At 57.3% G+C, this 22008-nt stretch overlaps 1 protein-coding gene across 3 annotated transcripts in view; it reads left to right on the top strand.

The window, feature by feature from the left end:
* Nucleotides 1-22008, top strand: part of MGLL (monoglyceride lipase) — a 275956-nt gene that overhangs the window by 197455 nt on the left and 56493 nt on the right. For all 3 annotated transcript variants that reach the window (XM_060308749.1, XM_030849227.3, XM_030849226.3), the window contains one exon: nt 9803-9909. In XM_060308749.1, the coding sequence (XP_060164732.1) occupies nt 9803-9909 (107 nt within the window). The remainder of the gene's footprint in view (nt 1-9802; nt 9910-22008) is intronic.

The raw sequence follows: 22008 nt of genomic DNA, 5'->3' as shown, positions 1-22008 counted from the left end.
CTTGGTGGCTCCCTAGGGGTAGTTCCGCACCTTTTGCTTCAGCTGGACTAAAAGGTTTTGGCAGGACCGTCACAATTGCCCCTTAGTTCTTGATACTGGGCACATCTTGACCTTTTTCAAAAAGGATGAGCAAAAGATGAAAATCACCAGAAATCCAGACTTTACAGCTCCACAGGAGGGCATCCTTCTGAGGACTCAAGGAAACGTATTATCAGGTAGCTTTGCTACAAGAAATTTAGAAACTTTCCAATAACTTGCAACAGGATCCAGGAAGACTTGGCTATAAAACATTCTGTAAAATAAGAATGGGCACTTACGGAGAGGGAATAAACTGAAATCTGAGAAGGCTCCAGGAGATCCAGAGCTTTTCCAGCCTGGGGGATGCGGTTGTGCACACAGAGTGCAGAGCCCAGCCCCTGGCACACAGGCACTCAAAATAGCCCTTCTTATCATTTGTAAAATCAAACTATGTTATGACGTACACACACACATTACCTGTTTTTTAATGTTTTAGTAACGTCGGCATATGGGGATTTAGGCTAAGTGGGGTTTTTGAAACCACCCCGTGGTGCAAATCTTCCAAAGCAGGCCCTTCCTCCCGTGGACACGCGTGGGTTGCAGTGAGAGCTGCTGAGCCAGCCGAGGCCCCGGGCGGCTGTCGTCCTGCTGCATGCCTGCTTCCACTCGGCTGCTTTATTTCTTTGGTGGGAGCCACTCTTGTTAGCGTGTTGGAGCTGGGAAGACTTCTGGCTGGCTGGCAGCCGTGGGGCGTGGAGAGGTCCTGCAGCCTTGGGTGGGCTGACAGTCCAGCACTGCTCCCGTGTCCAAATGACTCGAGTCGTGACCTCCTGTTGGCTTTAGGTCCATTTTGGGCACAGGTGGGGCTGCTTATGTGTAGAATACCCAGAGTGGAAGACCGGGAGGTGACCTGCCTGGTAACCGAATGGCTGTGTGGAGCAGGAGCTGCACGTGCAAGCACCCTGGTGTGTTCCCAGGTGGCCCGGCTCACGCAGCGCCGCCGTGGGCTGAACAGGGAGAGGAAGCCGAGCGCCACGTGCTGGGCAGGCACCTTGAGGGCGTCGTCATTTACACCTCTGCGAGGCAGGGATTGCGTTTCCCTTTTTACGGGTACCTACCCGAGTGACTTTCTCAGATGGCGGAGGTGGGGTCCGAGCTCAGGGAGAGCTGATTTTTAAAGCTCACCCCTTTTTGGTGACTCTAGGTTTTCTGTGCGGCCTTCCCGTCAGGTCTTACAGAAGGACGTTTGTGGACCACAGCCATGTTTTTCTGCAACGTTACTGGTCTGTGAGATAAAAATAAAGTGAATGGATTGATTTAGCACGAGTTTCTTAAAGCCAGGTCCGTAGCCGTGGGTCTCCATAGAGAGAGATGTGTGAACTTGGCTCCCTGAGCGGCCCCAGGCACAATGCACTCGAAAGGACAGGGCCCTGGCCCCTCCTTCCCGCGAGGACGGAGCATCAGCAGGTGGAACCAGTTGCAGCGTGAAGAATTTCCGTGAAAGTGAGGGAAAAACTCCTGGCCTCAGGAGTTCAGTGCTGGGGTGAGCGGGCCGCATGGTGTCCTGGGGGCGCAGTAAGCAGGGAGCTCATTCAGCAGGATGACTCGACCTCACTCAGCAGATAAGAATTTCTCCGCTTCTGTGTCTTGGGACAGCTAAGAGATGCAGAAGACACCTCCAGCCTAGAGACAGACATAACCAGCCGCCACTGTGTGGAGTAACCAGGGCGTGGACATTAGCTCTGGCTGCGCAGTGGTCACCCTGGAGGCTGCAGGGTGCTTTGAACCAGGAGGGCACACAGCCCAGAGGGGAAGGGGGGCGGGCGGCTCTGTCTGCAGGGCGTGTGGGTGCGCAGGATGAGCCTTCAGCTCACTAGATCTGGCCTTTCGGGCGACGCGGAAACAAGCTCGTGGTGAAGGGTACAGCTCAGAGCGCGGGGATGTGGGGAAGCTCGGTGCTCTCCGCTCAGCTTGTCTTCTGTTTCTGGGAGCGTCTTGGTATTGGGTGGGGGGCATGCGCGTCATCGAAAGGAAGCGGAAGAGGGCCTCACAGGGGCTCGCCGGCCACGCCTTACACGTGCACTCTGGGGACCCGGCCACGCTCTCCAGCGGGGAAGGCAGGAGCCAGCGGCCTGGAGGACCAGGGTCACATCAGAGCAGGAGGGAAGGGGGTGGGGAGTGGGGGCCCAGGCGGGAGGAGAAGTCACACGGGCAGCAGGCGGGCAGCCCAGGCGTCCACTCTGGAGGCTCTGGGAAGGCAGCACCACGGGTTACTCGTGGCCTTCAGCCCCGCTTCGTGCTCCTAAGTCCAGTGAGTCAGGGAAGCGAAGGGCCTGCTGCGCTCATCTCAGGGTTATCGACTCAGAGCAGACCTTGCGTAGGTATCCTGCAGTCTCCCACTACTGCCCAGGGCGAGGGCCTTCGGGACGCCACCTGACTGCACATCTGGATGTGGCCACGTGGTGTCTTCCCCTTATCGTGTGGTCCCACAGTGGCCCAGCGTGCAGGTTCAAAACTTACAACTCTGTGACCCCAGGAGAGCTGCTTAGCCTCTCGGGGCCCCACTTTTCTCATCTGTAAAATGGGGAGTCTAGTGGTGCCCACCTCTGGGTTTTTGTGAGCCCTGAGTGAGCTAGCGCCCAGCACACTTGGACCAGTATCTGGCCAAAGTAAATACCAGCTGTCAGCACTGGCTGTTACATAACGCCTGACTGCCCCCCGCGTCCTGCTGGGTTATTTTCCATAAATTCTCTCAATCATTCCTCACAAGGCCCGGGAGATAGGCATTATCGATCTGTTTTACAAACGAGAGGTCTATTTCTAGTTCCCTCTGTGAAGTTTTAGACCCCCTTCACTGGCTCTGTTCTATTTCTGTCCCTGCTGCACACTGTTCACGCTGTGGGAGCCCTGCCAGGGAGGAGGAACCGAGTCCTCCGGCAGCTGGGTTTGGACTCTGCAGAGCCCGGCGTGCTCCCGCTCTCGTTATGGGGAAGGGGTCCAAGCCAGCCTCACAGTCCCACCCGCAGGCCTGGTGACACATGCGCTGGGTTTTTTTGTTTGTTTGTATTTTTTAAGGCTGCGTTGGGTCTTCGTTGCTGCGCGCGGGCTTTCTCTGGTCGAGTTGCGGTGAGCGGGGGCTACTCTTCACTGCAGAGCACTGGTTTCTCATTGGGGTGGCTTCTCTTGTTGTGGAGCACGGGCTCTAGGCACACGGGCTTCAGTAGTTGTGGCGCACGGGCTCAGTTGCTCCGTGGCATGTGGGATCCTCCCGGACCAGGGCTCGAACCCGTGTCCCCTGCATTGGCAGGCGGATTCTCAACCACTGCGCCACCAGGGAAGCCCCAGGGGAATTTTTTTACGTCATAAACCTTGGCAGTAACGAGCGTGGTGGATGTGGATGCTGCTGTGTCCATCTAGTTTTCTGAGCGGGACGCCTTGGAAATAAGCAAGTGCAGCCCCTGAAGAGGCAGGAGGAGCCCCTCGCGCCCCCTGCACTGGGGACGTTATGAGGGTCAGCGGGCTGGTGCCCACAAAGCCTGCCGCTTCCTGGGTCAGGTGACCCCACCTGAGCTGCTGCCTGCTGGTGCAAACATCTACTGTGTCCCTCCGACCAAAAATCTCCTCCAAGAAATCCTTGTTTTGTTGTTTTTTTTTTCCCTAATAAAATAAAATAATAAAACGAGCAGAACATCTCTTCAGCTGGGCAGTCAGTTCTTCCTCTGATGAGTCAGCATGTCTGGGAGAAGGGTGAGCAGGAAGGAGGCTGACGTTTTCTCCTTCAGCCAGGCCAGGCCGAGTGTTTTACGTTGGTCCCCTTCGTTCTCCCGACGGCCGTGTGCCCACCCTGCAGGTGTGCAGACGGAGGTGGGAGCGGGTCTCAGCCGAGGCCGAAGTCCTGCAGGAAATAGGTGGGGATGAGTCCTTTGCATCCCAGCACCGGTCTCTGTCTTCGAAGCACGTGAGGCTGCTGGCCCGTTTCCCGCCCACCCTTCCAGGGGCCTCTGCACAGTGTGGGTCCATGAATGGGCTCGCTGTCCAGCGGGTGAGTGAGGCAGAGCCCATGACAGGGGCTGCAGAGCCCCTCAGCGTATTTTCACATACCTTCTCTCATCTCATCTCCAACCCCATCGAGGAGGCGCCAGTGCCCCCGTTTCACAGGTGGAGAAACGGAGGCCCACAGAGGTGCAGGAGCCAGCTCACGGGGGCTGCAGCGTGAACCGGCCTCCAGGCTGCAAGTAGGACCCCCTGTGCCGTCGGAGAAACATCCTCACCGAGGACAGTGCCAGGCAGGACCCAGAGCCTTCCACACCTGTTTTCTTGTTTACCTTGCGATTCCTCTGTGGTCAGTGGTTTTAGGATTGTCCCCCTTTTACAGCTGAGAAAACTGAGCCCCAGAGAGGTCAGTCACTTAAACAATGAACAAGCAGAGGAATAAAGAGAATCGGTTATTTGATGGAGGGCGAGTTCCGCTTTGTCAAACCCAGGCACAGGTAGAGCGGCTGGCTTGTAAATGCCGAGGAGCTCCGCAGCGTGCTCATCTCAGGGGCGGCACGTGCTTCACTGGGAGCTGCCCCGCCTCCCAGGCTGGATGCCAGGCAGGCCATCTGCTCCCGGGGCCGGGCCGACAGTCGCCCTCTCCCGGAATGGGAGCGACTGGCTCCCGACTGGCCGCAGCCGGCGAAGAAGTTCCAGGAAGAAGATCCTCGCCAGCGTCTTCTGGAGCCTCGTTCCCGCCGCTGCGGGTATTGCCTTGTCTGCATAAACGGCCTCGCCGGCGTTCCGCTGCCATCCTTTGTCGGGGATGCAAACACGAGGGGAGGAAGGAGGGAGGGGATCGCCTTCCCTGGCACCTGCTGGGGGCCTGGCCACGCGGGTTCCTCGGCAGACGTCGTCCCCTGCCTCCCTGCTCTGTTGTCCACAGCAGCTCCGGGGGCTTCAGGAAGTCAGATCGGGTCACTGCCCTGCTCGGTCCCACCCTCTGCATGCAGAACCCCCGGCTCTTCGCAGCAACGTCCACATGGGAGGCCTTCTCTCTGGGCCTGGGGTGGGCAGGACCCTGCAAAGGACAGCTCTCATTCCCACCACGCCTGTCTCTTTCTCGGCCTGCCTTCCCGGCCGCTCCCTCCAGGGCGGATCAGGCTCCCTGCAGCCCCGCTGTGTGTTCACGGTGCTTCTCACAGCACACGCTGACACCTGTGTTCTCTGCTGAGGCCTGTCTTTCTCACTGGACTGTCAGCTGTGTGAGGGCAGGGGCAGTGCTGTTCGTCCGTCTCGTGTCCCTGGGGCCTGGCACGTGGTTAAGCCTTGAGTCAGTATTTCTGGGTGATCTCAGTCAAAGGACTGCCGTTGCTGCCATCCTGTGAGTGGCTAGGGGCCTTGCCCGGGGTCACGAGCGGCAATGCCGGGAGTCAAACCAAGTTGTCCTGGCTTCAGACGTTGCTCCCTGTTCACAGCCTTCAGTGAGGCTGGTGTTTATTTACTTGGCATGCTGGTTCCACAGTGCTGTTTCCCAGAGCTGAAATGTAATCACGGGGTCTCGTGAAACCCCAAAGGAGCAATGCCAAGTGACGGCCAGCATGCAGTGGTGAATGTGCTGGGGGGTTCCCTTTTCCCCAGAGACACAGCGTAAACACGCAGCTCGGGAAATGGCTGGATGTTCCCGTGGCAGCGAGATGGGGACCTGGGAGGGGCTGGGGCCCGGCCTCAGGTTTAGATCGCAGGACGGGACAGTGAGCAGGGGCTCCACCTACAGCAGGCCTGGGGGTGGGGGAGGCAGGAAGGTCTCCTGACGGGTGGGTGGGGCGAGGCAGAGGGACACTCCGGGCATGAGGTCTGAGCCTGTGGGATGCGGTGGGCAGAGGGATCCAGGCTCCAGGGGTCTTGCAGCGTGTCAGCACATCCTTCCTAAGCTCCTGTGTGTGCCGGCATGTTCCTCAGCTGAGAACTTGGGCATAAATGAGATCAGTGAGACCTCTGCTCTGGAGAGTACGTGCCGGCCAGGAGTCGGGGAGGCAAAGCAAAGCGTGGCCGTGGACCAGTGATTCAGATGGTGTCGCGTGCTGAAGGGACCCTTCACCTGCGGTGGTCAGAAAAGGCCTGAGACCCAAGCGACAGTCCAAGCACAGTCAGAAAAGAGGGGTCCCCAGAGAGGCCTCAGTTGGCGCAGGGGTTCCGTTCCGACGCCCACCTGCCTGGCTCTCGGGAGTCGACTGTGTACACCTCTCCCCAGCACCGTGTCCAGTGGTGTCACGTTAATAACTTGAAATCCGCTGTGCTGAGAGCATTTACACCGTGGAAACTGGCAAACCCTACAAATGAGGACCACTCCCTACGGTTATTAAACATTTAGCAGTGCACCCCGATCTGCTTATCTGAGCGCTAGGAAGAAGGGTAGCCCTCGGCCGAGGGGAGAAGGGAGATGAGGGCGTGACCACGGGGCCTGTAGCTTCTCTCTGACGCAGCGAGAAGTCTCATGTGACTGGATCTTCACTTTGCTAGACGCATTCTACAAAATAAAGGCTCAGGTCCAGGGAGCAGGGAAGTGTGGGGAGCAGGAGGGCAGACTGATGTTTCAGAATTGGGGTCCAGGTGAGAGCTGAAACTAGCAACTAAGGGGAACCCACTCAATGGCAGCAGCAGCTTAGGACCAGTCGAGGCCAGTGCCGGAGGACGTGTCTGTGGAGAAGCCTGGCCTGGGTCTGGGGGAGGCGAACGTGCAGGTGCTGCCCATCCGTGCGTGCGTGCGTGCGTGCGTGTGTGTGTGTGTGTGTGTGTGTGTGTGGCGGCAGCATGCCTCAGAAGCCTCTACAGCGATCCAGATAAGCCTGTGGTTTACCCAGCATGTCCCTCCGGGAGATAAGTGGCCCCAAAAGTCTCCATGCCAGAAGGGCTGCTTTCTCGCCACTGGGGATCCCACGTGGCGTCTGAGCAGCATCGTTGGCCGTACTGCACGTGGTGAGAGGTGCTTCTCTGCCTCGGCCACACAGCGGAACCTCTGGGGCACTCTCCCACCCAGACCAGTTAACCAGAGCAGCTTCCGGGGGTGGGACACAGCCTTGGCACTTTGGAAGGCTCTGCAGGTGATTTCAGGTGTGGCCCGAGTTGAGAACCGCTGGGGGAGAAGTTGTTCCTGTACAGTAAGAGCACCCGTTCTCCCACACGTTGTGTCCAGGCTGGGTTCTGTTAACAGACAGTTCCAGGCATGGTGGCAGTGATGCCGTGTGCCACTCCTGTGGATGCAAACTGAGACCCTGAAGTCCTCCTCCACCCAGTGGATCCTGGCCGCAGGGAGAGGCTGGCTGTCACGTGACCCGGCTTGTCTGTCCGCGTTAGCTGTGGGCTGAATTAATCCAGCAGCTGCCACGTTCCCCAAGGATGTTAAAGTGCTTGAGCTGCCCCTTCTGGGAGCACAGCCCCTCGTGCCGACGGCAGATGATGGCTCTTTAGAGGTTCCAGCCATGCTCTGGGTAGCTGAGGGACATCCCATCAGCCGACCCCGGAAGTGTCAGGTAGGCAGGTGTAATCTGCCCAGATTGACGTCTGATCAAGCAGAGGTGGCTGGACATTCCGTGGAGCAGTGAAGAGGGTGTGAGATGTCTGCTGTATTTTAGGAAAAGGGCAGGGAGGACAGATGCAGAAGGAAACTGAGGTTAGTGCTGGGGCTTTGTGTGCTGCTCAGAGAATAAAATGCGGAGTGCAGAGGGGAGCTGCAGAGAGAACCCAGGAGTCTGCTCGCTCACCACGTATGTGCCAGTGCCACTAGGCTGGGGCAGCAAGGTGGACAAGGCTTCTGGCCTCTTGAGCTGACCTCGAAGTGGAGGAGAGAGCCAGGAACCGAGTGAGCAAGTGAATAGCAAAGCAGTGGCAAACTGTGACGTGCAGTGTGGGCCCAGTGTAAACAAGGACAAACTGTGATGTGTAGTGAGGGCCCAGTGTAAACAAGGGCAAAGTGTGAGGTGCAATGAGGACCCAGTGCAAACAAGGGCAAAGTGTGACGTGCAGTGAGGGCCCAGTATAAACAAGGGCAAACTGTGATGTGCAATGAGGGCCCAGTGTAGGTCAGAAAGGTCAGAGGGACAGAGGCCGCTCCAGGAGACGTCTTCCATGAGTCCCAGGCGCGAGGAGCAGCCATGGGAGGTCTGGGGGAGGATGCTCCGGGGAGACGCGCCAAAGACCCTGAGGTGGGAGGAGCTGGTGCTGCTGAAGAATGGCCGGAAGCTCCTCGCGAGGACGGGCGGTGAGCAGGAAGGGGCCGAGGAGTGGTGAGACAGGAAGGGACAGGGCGACCTGTACTCTGGGCCTGCTGGTTGCCCGCTGGAGACCTGGAAGCCGGGTGGTGACATGCTCTGCTCTACATTTTACCCAGTTGTGTGACCTCTCTGGTTTTCACTCTCAGCTGTAAAGAAGGTAAGGGTAGGATGATTATGAGGGTTAGAAACCTGTATGTGGACTTAGCGGAGGAACTGTCACGTGGTGAATGCTCCGTGAAAGGGCAGCTGCTTTCCTCCCCCTCCTGCCCCCTCTCCCTCCGCCCTCGTCTTTATGGGCGTGGCTCACAGGAGTTCCTCCCTCCCCTGAAGGGGACTCTAGCCTCCCTGGGCTGCATGCTGAGTACTAGACTGGGCAGTTGTATATTCAAGAATCTGAGTGCCCTCCTGTAACCCTCCACTGCTGGGTCACTCTGGGGTGAGCCGCGGTGTGATGGGGGCTGCTGTCTGTGTCCGCAGGTGGGCTCACCACATGGAAGGCTTTCGGCGGCTGGGGGACTGGGCGCCCAGCCAGGCTCTGCCTCCAGGCCTGAGGCTCCCACCGCACAGATCTTGGGTGCGAGATACCGTGTTATTTCAGAACGTCACAGCCTCTTCCTTCCTTCCTTCCTTCATTCATTCAAACCGCATTTGCAGAGTGCCAGCTGTAGCTCAAAACCGTGCCAGCCACAAAGAGGCAGCGAGAGGGAGAGAGGGAGAGAGAGAGTGAGTCAGTGTGTCCTCAAGGAGGTTACAGCCAGCGGGGAGGGCAGCAAGCCGCCTGGCCCCTGCTGGGAAGAGAGTGTGGAGCCCAGAGGAAGCTGTGGAATCTCCCTCAGAGGAGGGGCCCTGAGCGGGGCCTGCAAGGGAGGGAGGAGGGAGCCAGGTGGGCAAAGGGGGGAAGGGGAGAAAAGGTGCACACGGAGCACAAACTCCAGCAGCTGAGGGCAAGCACGTGCGAATGGAGTTATCCGCACGACAGTGGGAAGAGCTGTCTGTCGGCACAAGTGACAGAAAACCCAGTGCCTGCACGGCACAGCCAGGAGCAGGGCTGGGAGTGTGCTGGCTTCAGGTCTGGCTGGGTTCAGGGCCCAGACAACACCGTTAGGACTGGGTTCCCCCTACGTGCCTCTCCTCTCTTGGGTTGACCTGTCCTCTAGGGTCGGCTCCTCCTGGACCCATTCACTTGGCTGGAGCCACTCGAGCCAGTGACTGCGGCTGCGACCCTGGTGCCCTGATTGGCTCAGGTCTGGCCCCTTGGGTGGGGCCGATGCAGGACCCGCCATACGCCAGCACCTGCAGAAGTGAGCTCCCGGGACTCCCTCAGCCCCCGGCTGGAGACACTGTTGTGGTGACTGTTCTATAGGAACCGACTCCGTTCTGGGTGACCCTGAAGCCCATGTTTTAACAGCGTGCCCTCTCACTTAGACCCGTGATTTAGTGTTTGACTCTCCGCTGATGTTGCCGGAGCCCTGCCCCGCCCTGGACACGGCCTCCATGGCCTGCACCTTCCTAACAGCCGTCTCTCATCCCTGCAGGGCCCTGGTCTTTGTGTCCCACGGAGCGGGGGAGCACTGTGGCCGCTACGACGAGCTGGCTCGGATGCTGGTGGGGCTGGAGCTGCTGGTGTTCGCCCACGACCATGGTGAGTAGCCCGGGGCTGAGCCCCCGCTCCGGGGCGCCCCCTTCCAGTCCTCCCTCCTCCTCAGTTTTCCACTTCTGATTCATGCACTGAAACTGGGAAAAGACGTTCTCCACGGGATGTTTGTAAGTAAAAAATGTGCAGTTATGTAAACAAAAAATGTGTCTGACCAGCAGTTTCTGTTGAGTGTGGGATTGAATGCAGGCTGATTAGAAACCTCCACTGAAAAGCCCCCGAGTCGGGATGTGTTTGTGTAAGAACTTGCCGCAGGCCAAGTCACCCTCTCTCACGTTTCTAAAGCGCTCTCTGCACAGAACGGGCCCTGGTTTCCCCCACAGGACTTCAGACAATGCCATGCTCTCAGCGCGAGTGCCGTACACAGCCCAGCGCGGCCTCAGGATGCTTCCAAAGCATTCAGACCAGAACAGTAAGGGTCTCAAGGGCCGTGTGGTCATGAGAAAACCCCGAACACGGGCACATTCACAAGCACATACAGATGCACGCACACATGTACACACACGTCCCCAGGCCAAGTCTTTGATTCTTCATCCGTAACAAAATCCATAGTAACCATCAGAATTTGTTGCCTAAATCAGTATGTAGTTCCTTAATCGTTTGGGTGACCTTCTCTGTGGCTGGGAAGGCTCCCAGTCGAGATCTTTCTTTGTCTAACAGTCTGAAGAATGAAGAGTTCCTTGTGATGGACCATGGTGATTTCTCACCGCTTCAATGTAGAAAGCTATCATCCTGGCCCAGATCCAGAAACGTTGCTTCCGTTTTATCTGATAGGGAAATAATTAAGTGAAAAGAGGGGCAGGGGCGAAGTGACAGGCCTGGGAGTCCTTGCGACAGGAGGGAAAGCTTGCCTGGGGCGTTTTATATATAAGGAACTGCAGTTTGGCCTACCAAGAGCCCTTTTTCAGCCAGATTTGTGCAAGGGTCCTCATAACTGAGAATATTGGCTAAATTCTTTCTTACTATGGTCATAATGTTCTGTAGTGCTTTGCAAACAGTCCCAGTGATGTTTGTGAGACTGTTTGAGAGAGAATATTCGAGGATTATCCTGATTTTCACTGTGGGACTGTCATTATTTACTTTGACACCTTCTACACTGTTAGGCCCATGATAGGAATGACTTTTTTCCTATCGCATTTGTCTCTGTTAACGTTTGGTGAAGTGAGCTGAACAACATGGGGGCATTCTGAAAGAAAAGAATGTTTGTACTATGCAAACATGAAACACCTCCAACGGAATTTTAAGTTACCTGCTTTTAATCTTGAGGTCAACTACCCTCTTATCAGCTGCCTTTGGCCAAATCTGTGGGGAGGAGTAACTGTCGTGCCTTATTTATGTTGTCTGGCCGTAGAAGTTTGAAAAACAATATGAAAAGCCTTCTTTTTTAGACTAAAGAGAGAAAAGAAACAGCCTGCCTTTTGGTGTTTCCAAATTACCATCCAGATCTGAGGCCTGGCTCTCTGTGACAGTCTGAATATAGCTCAAAGCTGGTTGTTTGCGTTCACCTGTTTTAAGTTCCTTGATTGATCAGTTTCTTCCAGTGACTCATGGGAAATCTCTCTGGCAAGTGCCTGTGGGAGGTGTTTTATTCAAGAAATGAACCCAGTGTGACTTTGGTTGTCTAGAGATGAGTGTGGCTGTGGCTTCCTTAGTGGGAGAAAGCAGGTGCTGGGCTGCCTTTGTGGGGTCTTGTGCCGGTTGGGGAAGCAGACACTGGTGGTCACGCCCTGTGCCTGGTGGCTTCTCGCAGAGGTGTGGAGGGGAGCGGGGGGCGTGGAGGGGCTTGAGCCCAGGCCTGCTGGTTCTGCAGCCCAGCCTCCCTTTATCACACCGCACACGACTTGGTGCTCACACAGGCATGAAGCCTGCAGAGAGGTGCTTCATTCTTTCCCGCATAGCTTTTAAATTTAAATAAAACCTCTGTGGGGAAGATGTCAGGGCATTTATGGGGCCAATTGGAGGGATACAAAGATTAAAAACACAGAGCAAAAACACCTCTCAAGGCCCCAGGGCCTCGCCAGTGCCAGGCTGGCCTAAACCTCCCCGTTTCCAGTCCTGCTGTCGGTTGTCATCTGCACTCCTGTGCTTCCGGGGGGACCTGCCCCCCAGATGACAGAAGGGCCGCGACGCAGACACACCTGGGGCCAGGTGTCTACTGGACTGCAATTCCAGCCGTGGGCTTTAGACGCCTAACCATTCTGAGCCTTAGTTTTTTCATCTACCAAACGGGCCAGACAGTGCAGTGATAGAATAAAGTAAGGCATACGGGGGCCCAGGGGAGGGTGGTGCCTCTTCCCCTTCACTCTGCCAGCTCCTAGACCCCCTCCAGCCCCAACGGGGACACCGAGGCTGGGAGCCGGGGTGCCGGGTTCTTGGGTCCCCTGCCTGGCTGCAGAGGCTGCGGTGAAGATGGGCTGAAGGATAGATGGAAAGTGCTTCACAAAGTAAACAGATACCAAGGGCGGTTTCGTGGCTGGTTTCTATAACACAATTTGTAGAAACACGGGTTTCTACAAATCCTATGCTAACTTGATTTTAAGTTAAATCTCCTTGCTCAGCTGTGCTCCAGTAAGAAACCTGGAGACGCTGGGTTGGGTGGTCTGGCTGGCAGCCTGGTGTGCACAGCAAGGTGCTCAATTAGCATCCCGCTTACCTTTGTTTTCTATTATTATTTTTTTTTTCCGGTACGCGGGCCTCTCACTGTTGTGGCCTCTCCCATTGCGGAGCACAGGCTCCAGACGCGCAGGCTCAGCGGCCATGGCTCACGGGCCCAGCCGCTCCGCGTCATGTGGGATCTTCCCGGACCGGGGCACGAACCCGTGTCCCCTGCATCAACAGGTGGACTCTCAACCACTGCGCCACCAGGGAAGCCCCTTTGTTTTCTATTTGACCTTTGAATTTTACAGGATGGCCTCCTGGGCCTGCAGGGCTTTGCCAGAAATGAGAATTATATTCCTGCCCTTTACTGAGTGCCACCTGCATGCCAGGCTCTGACCAAGGCCCTTTTCGTGCGTTATTTCCTACCCCTCATAACAGTTAGTCAGAGGTGAGGGTCTGAGGCTCTCCTTGTCCACCAGAGCACACGTACTGGTCAGGGGCTGTTTGACTGCATCAGACCCCTGACCTCGCTAGCTTAACAAACAAAGGTTTATTTTTCTCCCGTGACATGAGAAGGCCGAGGCGGCTTCGGGACACCACTGTGCCATCCACGCCCAAGGCTCCCTCTGTAGCTTTGCTCAGCTGTTCTCACTGCATGGCTTTCATGCCCACGGGTACCGGCTCCAGCTCCCGGGCTCAGCAGGAGGCAGTACAGAGCTCCCCGTCGTGTTGCAGCTACACCGCACGTTCCAGGACAGCATCACACGGCCAAGCCCAGCTGCAAGGGAGGCAGGAGATCTAACTTGTTTGCTGCGTGTTTGCTGGTTCGGGCAAAACAGGGCCTGGTTGCTAAGAAAGGCACCCAGGATGGACGCTAAAGCACCGTCTCCTCTGACAGCCGTGCTTCCAGGCGTGTTCTTTAAGAGAGCGTTTCTCATCCGTTTCTGCTTTATATATTTTCTGAGTTATGTTTAGCTCACAGTGTCACCTTTCTGTGTGCTTTCAGAAGGTTTAGATGTGAAGGTTATTATTAGGATCATAAGTATGTAGCGGTGAAGGTTGCTAATCGTGCATTAAGCTTGGGTCAGGTCCTGTACAAGGAGCAATGCACGGACATAGGCACTGGCATCCTGATGGCCGAGGGACCTGTCCCCCCAGCCCCCTTAAGCAGCCCCGTGAAGCGCTCAGCTTTGTCCTAGTACTTGTACCCTGAGGGGTACCTCTTCCTTTGGTTGGAGGCAACGGAAACTGACTTACGGTGTCCTGTGCTCGCTTCTCCCTCAGCCCCACAGCCTTCTCCTTGCTGTGCAGCCCAGGCCTGAGCAGAGAGTAGAGGCATCACCAGTGTTTGCTGAATGAACGAAGGAGTGTATGACCCGGCATAGATCAGACCAGAGATGCTGTGAATATCAGCAAACACTCACATGAAAGTGTCAGTGTCAGCAGGGTGGAGAGGACCCAGCAGAGGGACCAGGACTCGGTCTGGTGGCTAAGGCTGGGGCAGGGCTGCTGTCGACTGGAGCTGGGGCAGAGGAGCCTCGAGACCTATAACTCAGGTGCTCGAGGCGGGCTTGGCCACCCAGCGGCACACGGCTTCCCAAAGCCTGGCAGGTTGGCGAGGTTCTGGGTCTTGTCGGCTGAGTAGAGGAGCCTGAGGGGAGAAGAAGGGGTGTAGAGGAGGAGCCCATAGCTGAGAGCCATGGTCCTCTCCGGGGAGGCCCCTGAAACACTGCGGTGGGGTTCTTGAAAAATACCGATGCTGGGGCCCCTCACTCCACAGAGACTCTGATCTCTCGGGACTTTGGTGTGGCCGTGGTGTCAAGACCTTTGAAATCCCCCAGGTGAGTCTAACGAGTAGCTGAGGTTGAGAACCACCGTTCCAGGCAGAGGAGGCCGTACGGTACTGGCACAACTCAGATGCATGGGATCACATGCTTACGTCCTGTTCAGATGGGACTCCCGGCCCGAGGGTTTAGCTGGATCCTGGAGTCTAGCCCCAGGAACGGAGGGGGAGCCAGCCCCTGGCCTGCGAAGCTCAGGGCTCTGTGGTGAGACCCTGTGGACGCTCGGGAAGGACGCTAAGCAGGGAGTAACCCCCGGCGAGATGGGATCCAGGGCAGGGCCAGCGAGGGAGGGGGCGGCAGGCAGAGTTGGGGGAGCTTCCGCGAGGTCTGAGCAGGTGGAGAACCAGGGGTGGGAGTTTCTGTGCTGTTCGAAATACAGCACCGAGGAAGCCCGGCCTCTCGTTCCCGCCGTCCCTGGTCACCAGCTGCTCACGGTGACTCACTGGAAACCCCTTGGAGCAGTGGTATGAGCAGGGGAGAGGGGCCGGAGAGGCGGGCAGCCTCCAGTCCCACCTGCCGCTGGGGCGGGAGTGTTGGGAGGACGTGGGCGGCGGGAGCCCTTCCGTCTCCAGCACAGCAGCTCCAGGCCCTTCCCGTGAGCAGCCTCCTGACTCTGCACCGTGGTGCATTCAGAGTTACATTGGTGGGGCCCGAGTTGCCCTCTCTTTATTTACGGAGTATCAAAGAACCATTCCTAACTGATTAACAGTGAGTTAATTATCTGCAAATATTTGAGGGAAAGTGTTAAAGGCAGTTTGTATGTGTCTTATTTATATTTTAACTTTTAAAAAAAACTCAGACAGGGCTGGGGTGTATGTGAGAAGAGGAAGCTCTGGGGGAGTGTCTGTGGGCGGCAGTTAAGCCTGACTCTCTTTGGTGGGAGCCCTGCCCAGTCAGAAGAAGAGTATTCAGGAAATTCAGGGGAGAAGAAGCTACCTGTGTGTTTTCCACACAGGGAGAGTTTTGAGTCAAGGCCCCTTGCGCGATCTAGTCTATAATTGCTGTCAGTTACACTCATATGTCCTGTCTCCAGTGTTTGAACACGGTGCACATTTTCTTGCTGTAGTAAACATGAGAGTGAGATGGATGGCACGGGGCCCCACCCGCAGTGGGTGCAGGCGGCAGACGCAGAGGGCAGGCCCCGGCCGCCTCTGGGTCCCTTCCAGGCCTTCGTGGCCCCTCCTCCTTGCCCTTCTGTATTCACGTTACACATCCCCAGACCTGCCAGCTTGGATATCCGTCTCTGACATGGGATTGTTTGGGATTGACTCTTTCTTGCGTAAAGCAAAAACCTTCGTGAGCCTCCGTTCGCTCATCTGTAAAATGAAGGTGATGATGACGATGATACTAACAACAGTGAAGTTACCTGTGGCTGAGACAAAGTGAGAGAGATGGGGTTCACACCTGGGGGGAGCCAGGGTCCCGGGAAGGCTGGTGGAAACCCAGACGGCTGGGCCCACCCCCGGATTTTCAGCTTCAATTGGGCAGGTTCCAAGAAGTGGGCCAGGGTCACCACAGGTGTTTCTTGGGTAGAACTTACTTTAAATAAGGTGCAGTGTCGGGAATTCCCTGGCGGTCCAATGGTTAGGACTCCGCGCTTCCACTGCGTGGTCGGGGAACTAAGATCCTGCATGCCATGTGGTGCGGCCAAAAAAAAAAAAAGTGCAGCGTCAGTGTCGTTAAACTTGGAAGTGGAATATCTGCAGTCAGCAGACTGGGCCTGTCCTGCAGCAGATACAGCCCGGGGACCTCCCTTGTGCAGTCTGTGCTGGGCGTGGGCTGCAGAAATGACACAGACCCGGGTACCTACCTCCAGAGCCTCCCAGGGCAGGGAAGGCGGCAGGTACCCTGGGCCTCTGGTGGAAGTGTCCCTGGGGGTAAAGGGGGACGGGTCTTCCCTGGAGGGTGAGCATGGGGAGAGGCTTCAGAGTACACGACTCCGGTGACCTTAGACAGGGCACTAAGCCTCCCCGAGCCTCCGTTTCCCCACCTGTGACTGAGTCAGAGCATCTGCCTGGTGAGGAAACATGATGTAGAGCTGCCGGGTGCATATCAATATCAGTAGATATCGGCGCTGCCCCCCGCCCACCCCCAGACCCCTGCTCTCTGCGTCCCCAGACGCAGTCTTCAAGAAGAGGACCTCGTCCCTCTCCCTGCAGACTAGGGGCGTGCTTCCCATCTCCTCTGAAGCAAGGGGCTCACACTCCCCATTTTATTTAAGCCGAACTCCACGTCACCCTCGATGGGACCTCTATAGGGATGTCCCTGTCACCGAGCACCCTCTTTATCACCATCTGGGGGCATCCGTTTATCGTGTCCGTTCTTTACCCACTACTGATTCCATTTTTAAAGACATTTAGGGGACTTCTCTGGCGGTCCAGTGGTTAAGACTTCGCATTCCAGTGCCACGAGTGCAGGTTCGATCCCTGTTCAGGGAGCTAAGATCCCACATGCCTCACGGCCAAAAAACCAAAACAAGATAGAAGCAATATTGTAATAAATTCAATAAAGCCTTTAAAAATGGTCCACATCAAAAAAAATTTTTTAAAAACAATGAAGAGAAATAAAGACATTTAGACAGTGATTGCTGGGGAAGGTGCCCTGATCTATTCACACATGAAGCAGGTGACAAAAACATGCAGCCCTTTTGAGGGTTAGAGGCAAGTTTTGGTCTGAATCCTGCATCAGGCTCAGCGTGAGGGGCTTTGAGAGCCACATGGATGCTTCTGGAAGCCCAGTGCCGTCTTTTCTTGTCTCAGGGCAGGAAGTACCCCTGTTACCTTTCTAAAGGAATTTCCTCCAAGGGAGTGTTTGTTCACTCAAAACTACTCACCTGACCCCGAGGTGGAAATATTTGAGGCTTTCTGGTAAGGAGAAAACAGTCTCCACTCTCCGTCTCTGGAGGAAGCAGTTTCTGGAGTGTTCAGGTGTGTCATGTGTTGGAGGAGAACAGTCGAATTACCTACATGTGGTGCTGTGCTAAAAAGGAAAAGTGGATAATTCTAGGGAAGAGAGTTCTTCTCAGCACCATGGATTCTCTGTCCACAGGTCAGGAACTGAGAGAAGATGGACCTCATTTTAACGTATATGTAGGTTATATTTGAAAGTAGAGCAAAACATGTACCTTGGTATCTGGAAGACTTGAGTTCAAGTCAGTTCAACCACTTACTTGCTGTGTGACTCTGGACAAATTACCCAAGCTCCCTGAACCTCAGTGTTCTCATCTACAGCAAGAGAAGGATCAAAGTCTCTACCTACCCCATAGGGTCAGTGAAGGGACCAAGTGAGGTAGTGCATGCAGAGGGCCTGGCCCCGTGTGGGGACTGGACACCCGACACCCACACCGGCCCCACCCCCTCAAGTGCAGGTCACTAGGGTAAGGGAAGCAGGGAAGAACGAGACAGCCAGGGCAGGGGGACGGTCCCTGCAGAAATGGCTCCAGGTGAGCTGAGACTTGAATGACAGCTGGGACTCCATCCAGGCAGAGGTGCAGAGGCACAGAGGCCCGGGCAGGACGTGGTCATGGGCTTCCCCGTCACGAGCTAGGCACCACGAGTCAGAGGCGTGTCCTCCTGCATTAAAGGTGAACATCCCAAGCTTTGGGGAGGCAGAGGCCAGGTCACGTAGTAGGAAGGGCATGCGGGTTCCCTGCACCATCCAGGATGCGGACGGTTGAGAAGAGAAGCCACGATTGGGCTGGGTGACCAAAGCCTGGGGCTTGGGGACCATCAGCTGCTCGGGAGGAAGGGAACCTGCTGCTGCCAGAGCCTCACGGATGGCCTGGACCAGGGTGCCGAGCAGGGCTTGGCTGCTTCAAACGGATCAGCTCCTGGGTCTCTACAACCACCGTCAAGCAGCTTGGTGCTGCCCACGTGGCCAAGGGAATTTGGAGGCCTGGGTAGCGTCAGCCACCTCCTAACGTACTGCTTTGTGTGGGCGCTGGACCAGCGTGTGTCCACGGCTGCAGCCTACCCGGCGGCCCGGCCACCTCCAGCACCAGCTGCGGGCCTGCCACTGCCCACCGTCCCGCCAGGTGTCCCTGCGCTGGGTCCCCTCAGTGCTCCTGCAGCAACTTCCAGCAGAGGAAGTTCTTCTTCACGGTGCCTTTTCGGCTGTCTGTCCACGCGTTGGCCTCTTAGCTCCTCCAGCTTTGGAGGCGGGACTTTTTCTCCTGGTCACTCCCTGAGGGGAGGTGTCATGACTGGGAAATAAGGAAGCTGAGTGGCCCCCTGAGGTCACTGCCCTCCTCTCTCCAGTCGGGGCCCATCCTTGGGGGGAGCGAGATGGGGAGAGACGGGGTCGGGGGAAGGAGGATGCTGGAGGAGACCCCACGGAGGGCAGGGTCATGGGCGCAGAGGTCAGAGCAGAGCAGGAAATGGACACCAGCCCGGGCCTGCACCGGGTCAGCAGCAGGACACGTCCGGGGCCCTTGTGCTTGGACAGCAGAGGTCCCCGCCTGGTTTGGGCAGGAAGGAGGGGGCCTCGTGGCCTTCAGTGTCCGGAGCCTCCCGTTCCAGGCTGAGTCAGAGCTGTCCTTGGCCCTTCAGAGCCTACAGCCGTGGACGGGCTGCTGGCCAGGCGGCCCGGGAGGGTGGTGCCTTTAGCTGTCAATTTATGACACCCTTGGTCACGGGCGTCTTAAAAACGAGCTTTGGAGATGTGCGCTCTGGGCCTTTTCTTCCCAGGCAGCTGCTCCCTGGCTGCTGGGTTCATGTGCTGGCAGCCCTGGCGACCCCCGAGCACGCCAGCCCGTGCCCTGCATCGCGCTCCATGAGGCCAGCTCCTCCCCACCGTGTGCCAGACGCCTTCTAAATTGAAAGTCTGCACCCGCTTAGGTAACAATTACTTTGGATTATTTTTTCCCATCTGCAAACACTGAGTCTTTTCCTGAAGACGTTCAAGTCGGGTGTCCCCAGTGTTAGGGACCCACAGTCTCTTCCAGCGCATGTGAGACCAGGGGCCGGGAGCGGCCAGGGTGAGAGGCAGGACCTGGGGTGATCGCCTGGGTTCAAACCACCAGGCAGGTGGTGTGGTCAGGGACGCGACCCGCGGCCCCCCTTCCTTGTGAGGTGGGGTTGCTGGCGGTGGTGCCTGGAGGCAGAGCTCCCACGGTCGCCACCCGGGAGGCCCGAGAGGGAGCAGGCCTGGCCCAGGGGAGCCCGGCAGGGGTGGCGCGGGCCCTCCACGCGGACTCGTGACTGAAGCTGAAATGGTGATTGCAGCTGCCGTCCTCATTGGGCCCCCGACGAAGCCGCAGGCCGCAGCAAGCCTGCAGGGACGGCCCGGCTCCTCGATTCAGGCGCGGTGGGTGCGGGTTCAGGACCCCACCCTGACCAGCAGGCTGGGGCCAGGACCCAGGTCCCCCACACGTCTCCCAGGCTTGGAAGCTGCCGCTGCCCTTCAGTACGCTAACACTAGAAGTAACTGGCTGCAGACGGGCCAGGAAGAGGAGCCACCGAAAGAAATTGTAAAACAGTGGGGCCAGAGCCGGCTTCCTTGGGGCGTGTCCCTGGGGAGGCCACGCTGACTGCCCCGTGGGGCTGCCTGGGGTAGGGGCCTCGTCCCTGTTCTGTGAGCTGGAGCCTTTCGGAAGTGGGAGCACAACAAGGCCCGGTCCCACCAAGGGCTAAAAATAACTACTGAGATGCCGCCAAGGGCCAGGGCCTCTGGGAGAGGGGGAGCAGCCGGCGGGTTCCCTCCCCCTACCCTGGGAAAGGACCCCATGTGGCAGACGAGGTGCTTCACAAGTACCTGTTACCCACCTGCAGATAATGAATGCCCAGCTGCGCCCACCGCTTTCCCGAGGGCGTCTGCAGCCTTTGCTTAATTTCGCTGCACACGTTGCTCTCAAGGTAGCAAGAGGGATCTTCACTCCATTTCCCAGGTGAGGCAACGAGCTGGGCGGGCCAGGACCAGAACCAGAACTCCTGCTCACAGCTCTGGGAAGCGCCCTCAGTGCCTTGATTTCTGTCCCGTTAGCCGTAAGAGGAAGAAGTCAGAGGCCACCGAGGAGCCCAGCGGGATACTCAGACCAGGGGCATCTCATGGACAAGCACCCTGGGGGCACCTCGCGTATTCAGCACCTGCCTGGACATCTGCGAAGGAAGCTCTGCGTGTGAAACCTGGGCGAGTCGGAGCTGGAGAGCTGGGCTCCCAGGGGCCAGGCCGGAGAAGTGAGTTTGCAGGACACGCTGGGACGGAGGCGGCCTGAGTGGCTGCACCCAGGCTCTGCCCCAGACGAGCTGTGTGCCAGGCCTCTCTGGGCCTCTGCCTCTGCAAAAATGAGACCAGCGAAACTTGCGGCGTGAGCTGGACCTATGCAGGACATGCTCGGAACCGAGCGTGAAGTCGGGGTGCAGTCTCTGCCCGAGGCCACTGCACAGTAGCAGCTTCCCCAGGAGGACCGTGGGCTCCTGCCCTGATTCTGGAAGCAGAGGGTGGGCAGCAGGGGCCCTGCCGGCTGGAGCTGGAGGAACCCTGGAGAGACCCCCGTCCCTTAGCATCTCACGCCCACCCAGATCCAAGCCAGCCAGCCCGACACAGCAGTGTGGAAGAAGGGGGTTGCCTGGTGAGCCCCAGAAAGCAGGCAGACTGGTCATCACCTCCCGGGGGACGACCCCCACACTGCAGGCCCCTCTCAGCGTAGTCAGCCACAAGCACGCACCCAACTGTAAGCGCCAAGACAGCAGCCCAGTGACCCGCTTCCTGGGTCCTGCCCGGAGCCTCGTCCGTAACAGGGTGAGCATCTGTGAATTATGAGGCAGTTGACTAAAAACGATCGTTTCTCTGGGTTTGCCCAAGTTCAGGCTCACGAACGTGTGTGTGTGTGTGTGTGTGTGTGTGTGTGTGTGTGTGTGTGTGTGTGTGTGTGTGTGTGTGTGTGTGTGTGTGAATTTGAACTAGAGGATGGGCCCTGTTTAAAGAAAATCAAATAACGCTTTCCCACTGGGGAACATCCGTCATCTCTGTGCTAGTATTTTTTTCCATGGATCACCCCCCATTTAACCCTTGCAGCGGTGTGGTGAGACAGCCAACGTGCCCATGGAGGAAGCCAGCTCGCTCAGAGATGGAGAGTAACTTGCCCAAGTCAACACAGCCAATGCGGGGAAGTGGGGGAGGAGCAAAGCTGGATTCAAATCCCCACACTCTTTGCCTTGCTAAGACCTTGACTTTTGGAAAACTGCTTTGGAGTGAGGTGTCGCAGGCCCTGTCAGACCGGCGATGGCTGTGAGCAGCCTGGCTTGGAGTGCAGTCCCCAGGCAAGCGGCCCTGGGGTTTCTGCACCTCCCAACAGACAGAAGTGCCCGAGCAGCTCCAGGAACAGCTTATGACGCGCAGTCTGTCGGGGGAGGGGTGCCAACTCCCCACTGAGCCCTCCGCCAGGGCTCTGCTCGAAGATGCCCTGACCCCCACCACGGGTGGCACGCAAGCTCAGCCAATGGACAGAGAGTGTTGGGCCGATTCCAGGAGTGGAAACGCAGTCCTTCTGCCCCTCGATTCCTCAGAGACGGCGTCGCCGCACTTCCCACACTGACTGCATCCTCTGAGCACCACGGGGGCGGGGCTCCCCGTTTTCAGGGTGAGCCCAGCCTGGGCGAGCTTGGTGTGATGCTCCAGAGGGACGCGGCTCAGGGCCTGGCCCCGT

Source organism: Globicephala melas, chromosome 11 (assembly GCF_963455315.2).
Source record: "Globicephala melas chromosome 11, mGloMel1.2, whole genome shotgun sequence".
NCBI lineage: Eukaryota > Metazoa > Chordata > Mammalia > Artiodactyla > Delphinidae > Globicephala > Globicephala melas.
The sequence above is the reverse complement of the archived record's forward strand: the minus strand, read 5'-3'. Positions and strand labels throughout refer to the sequence as shown.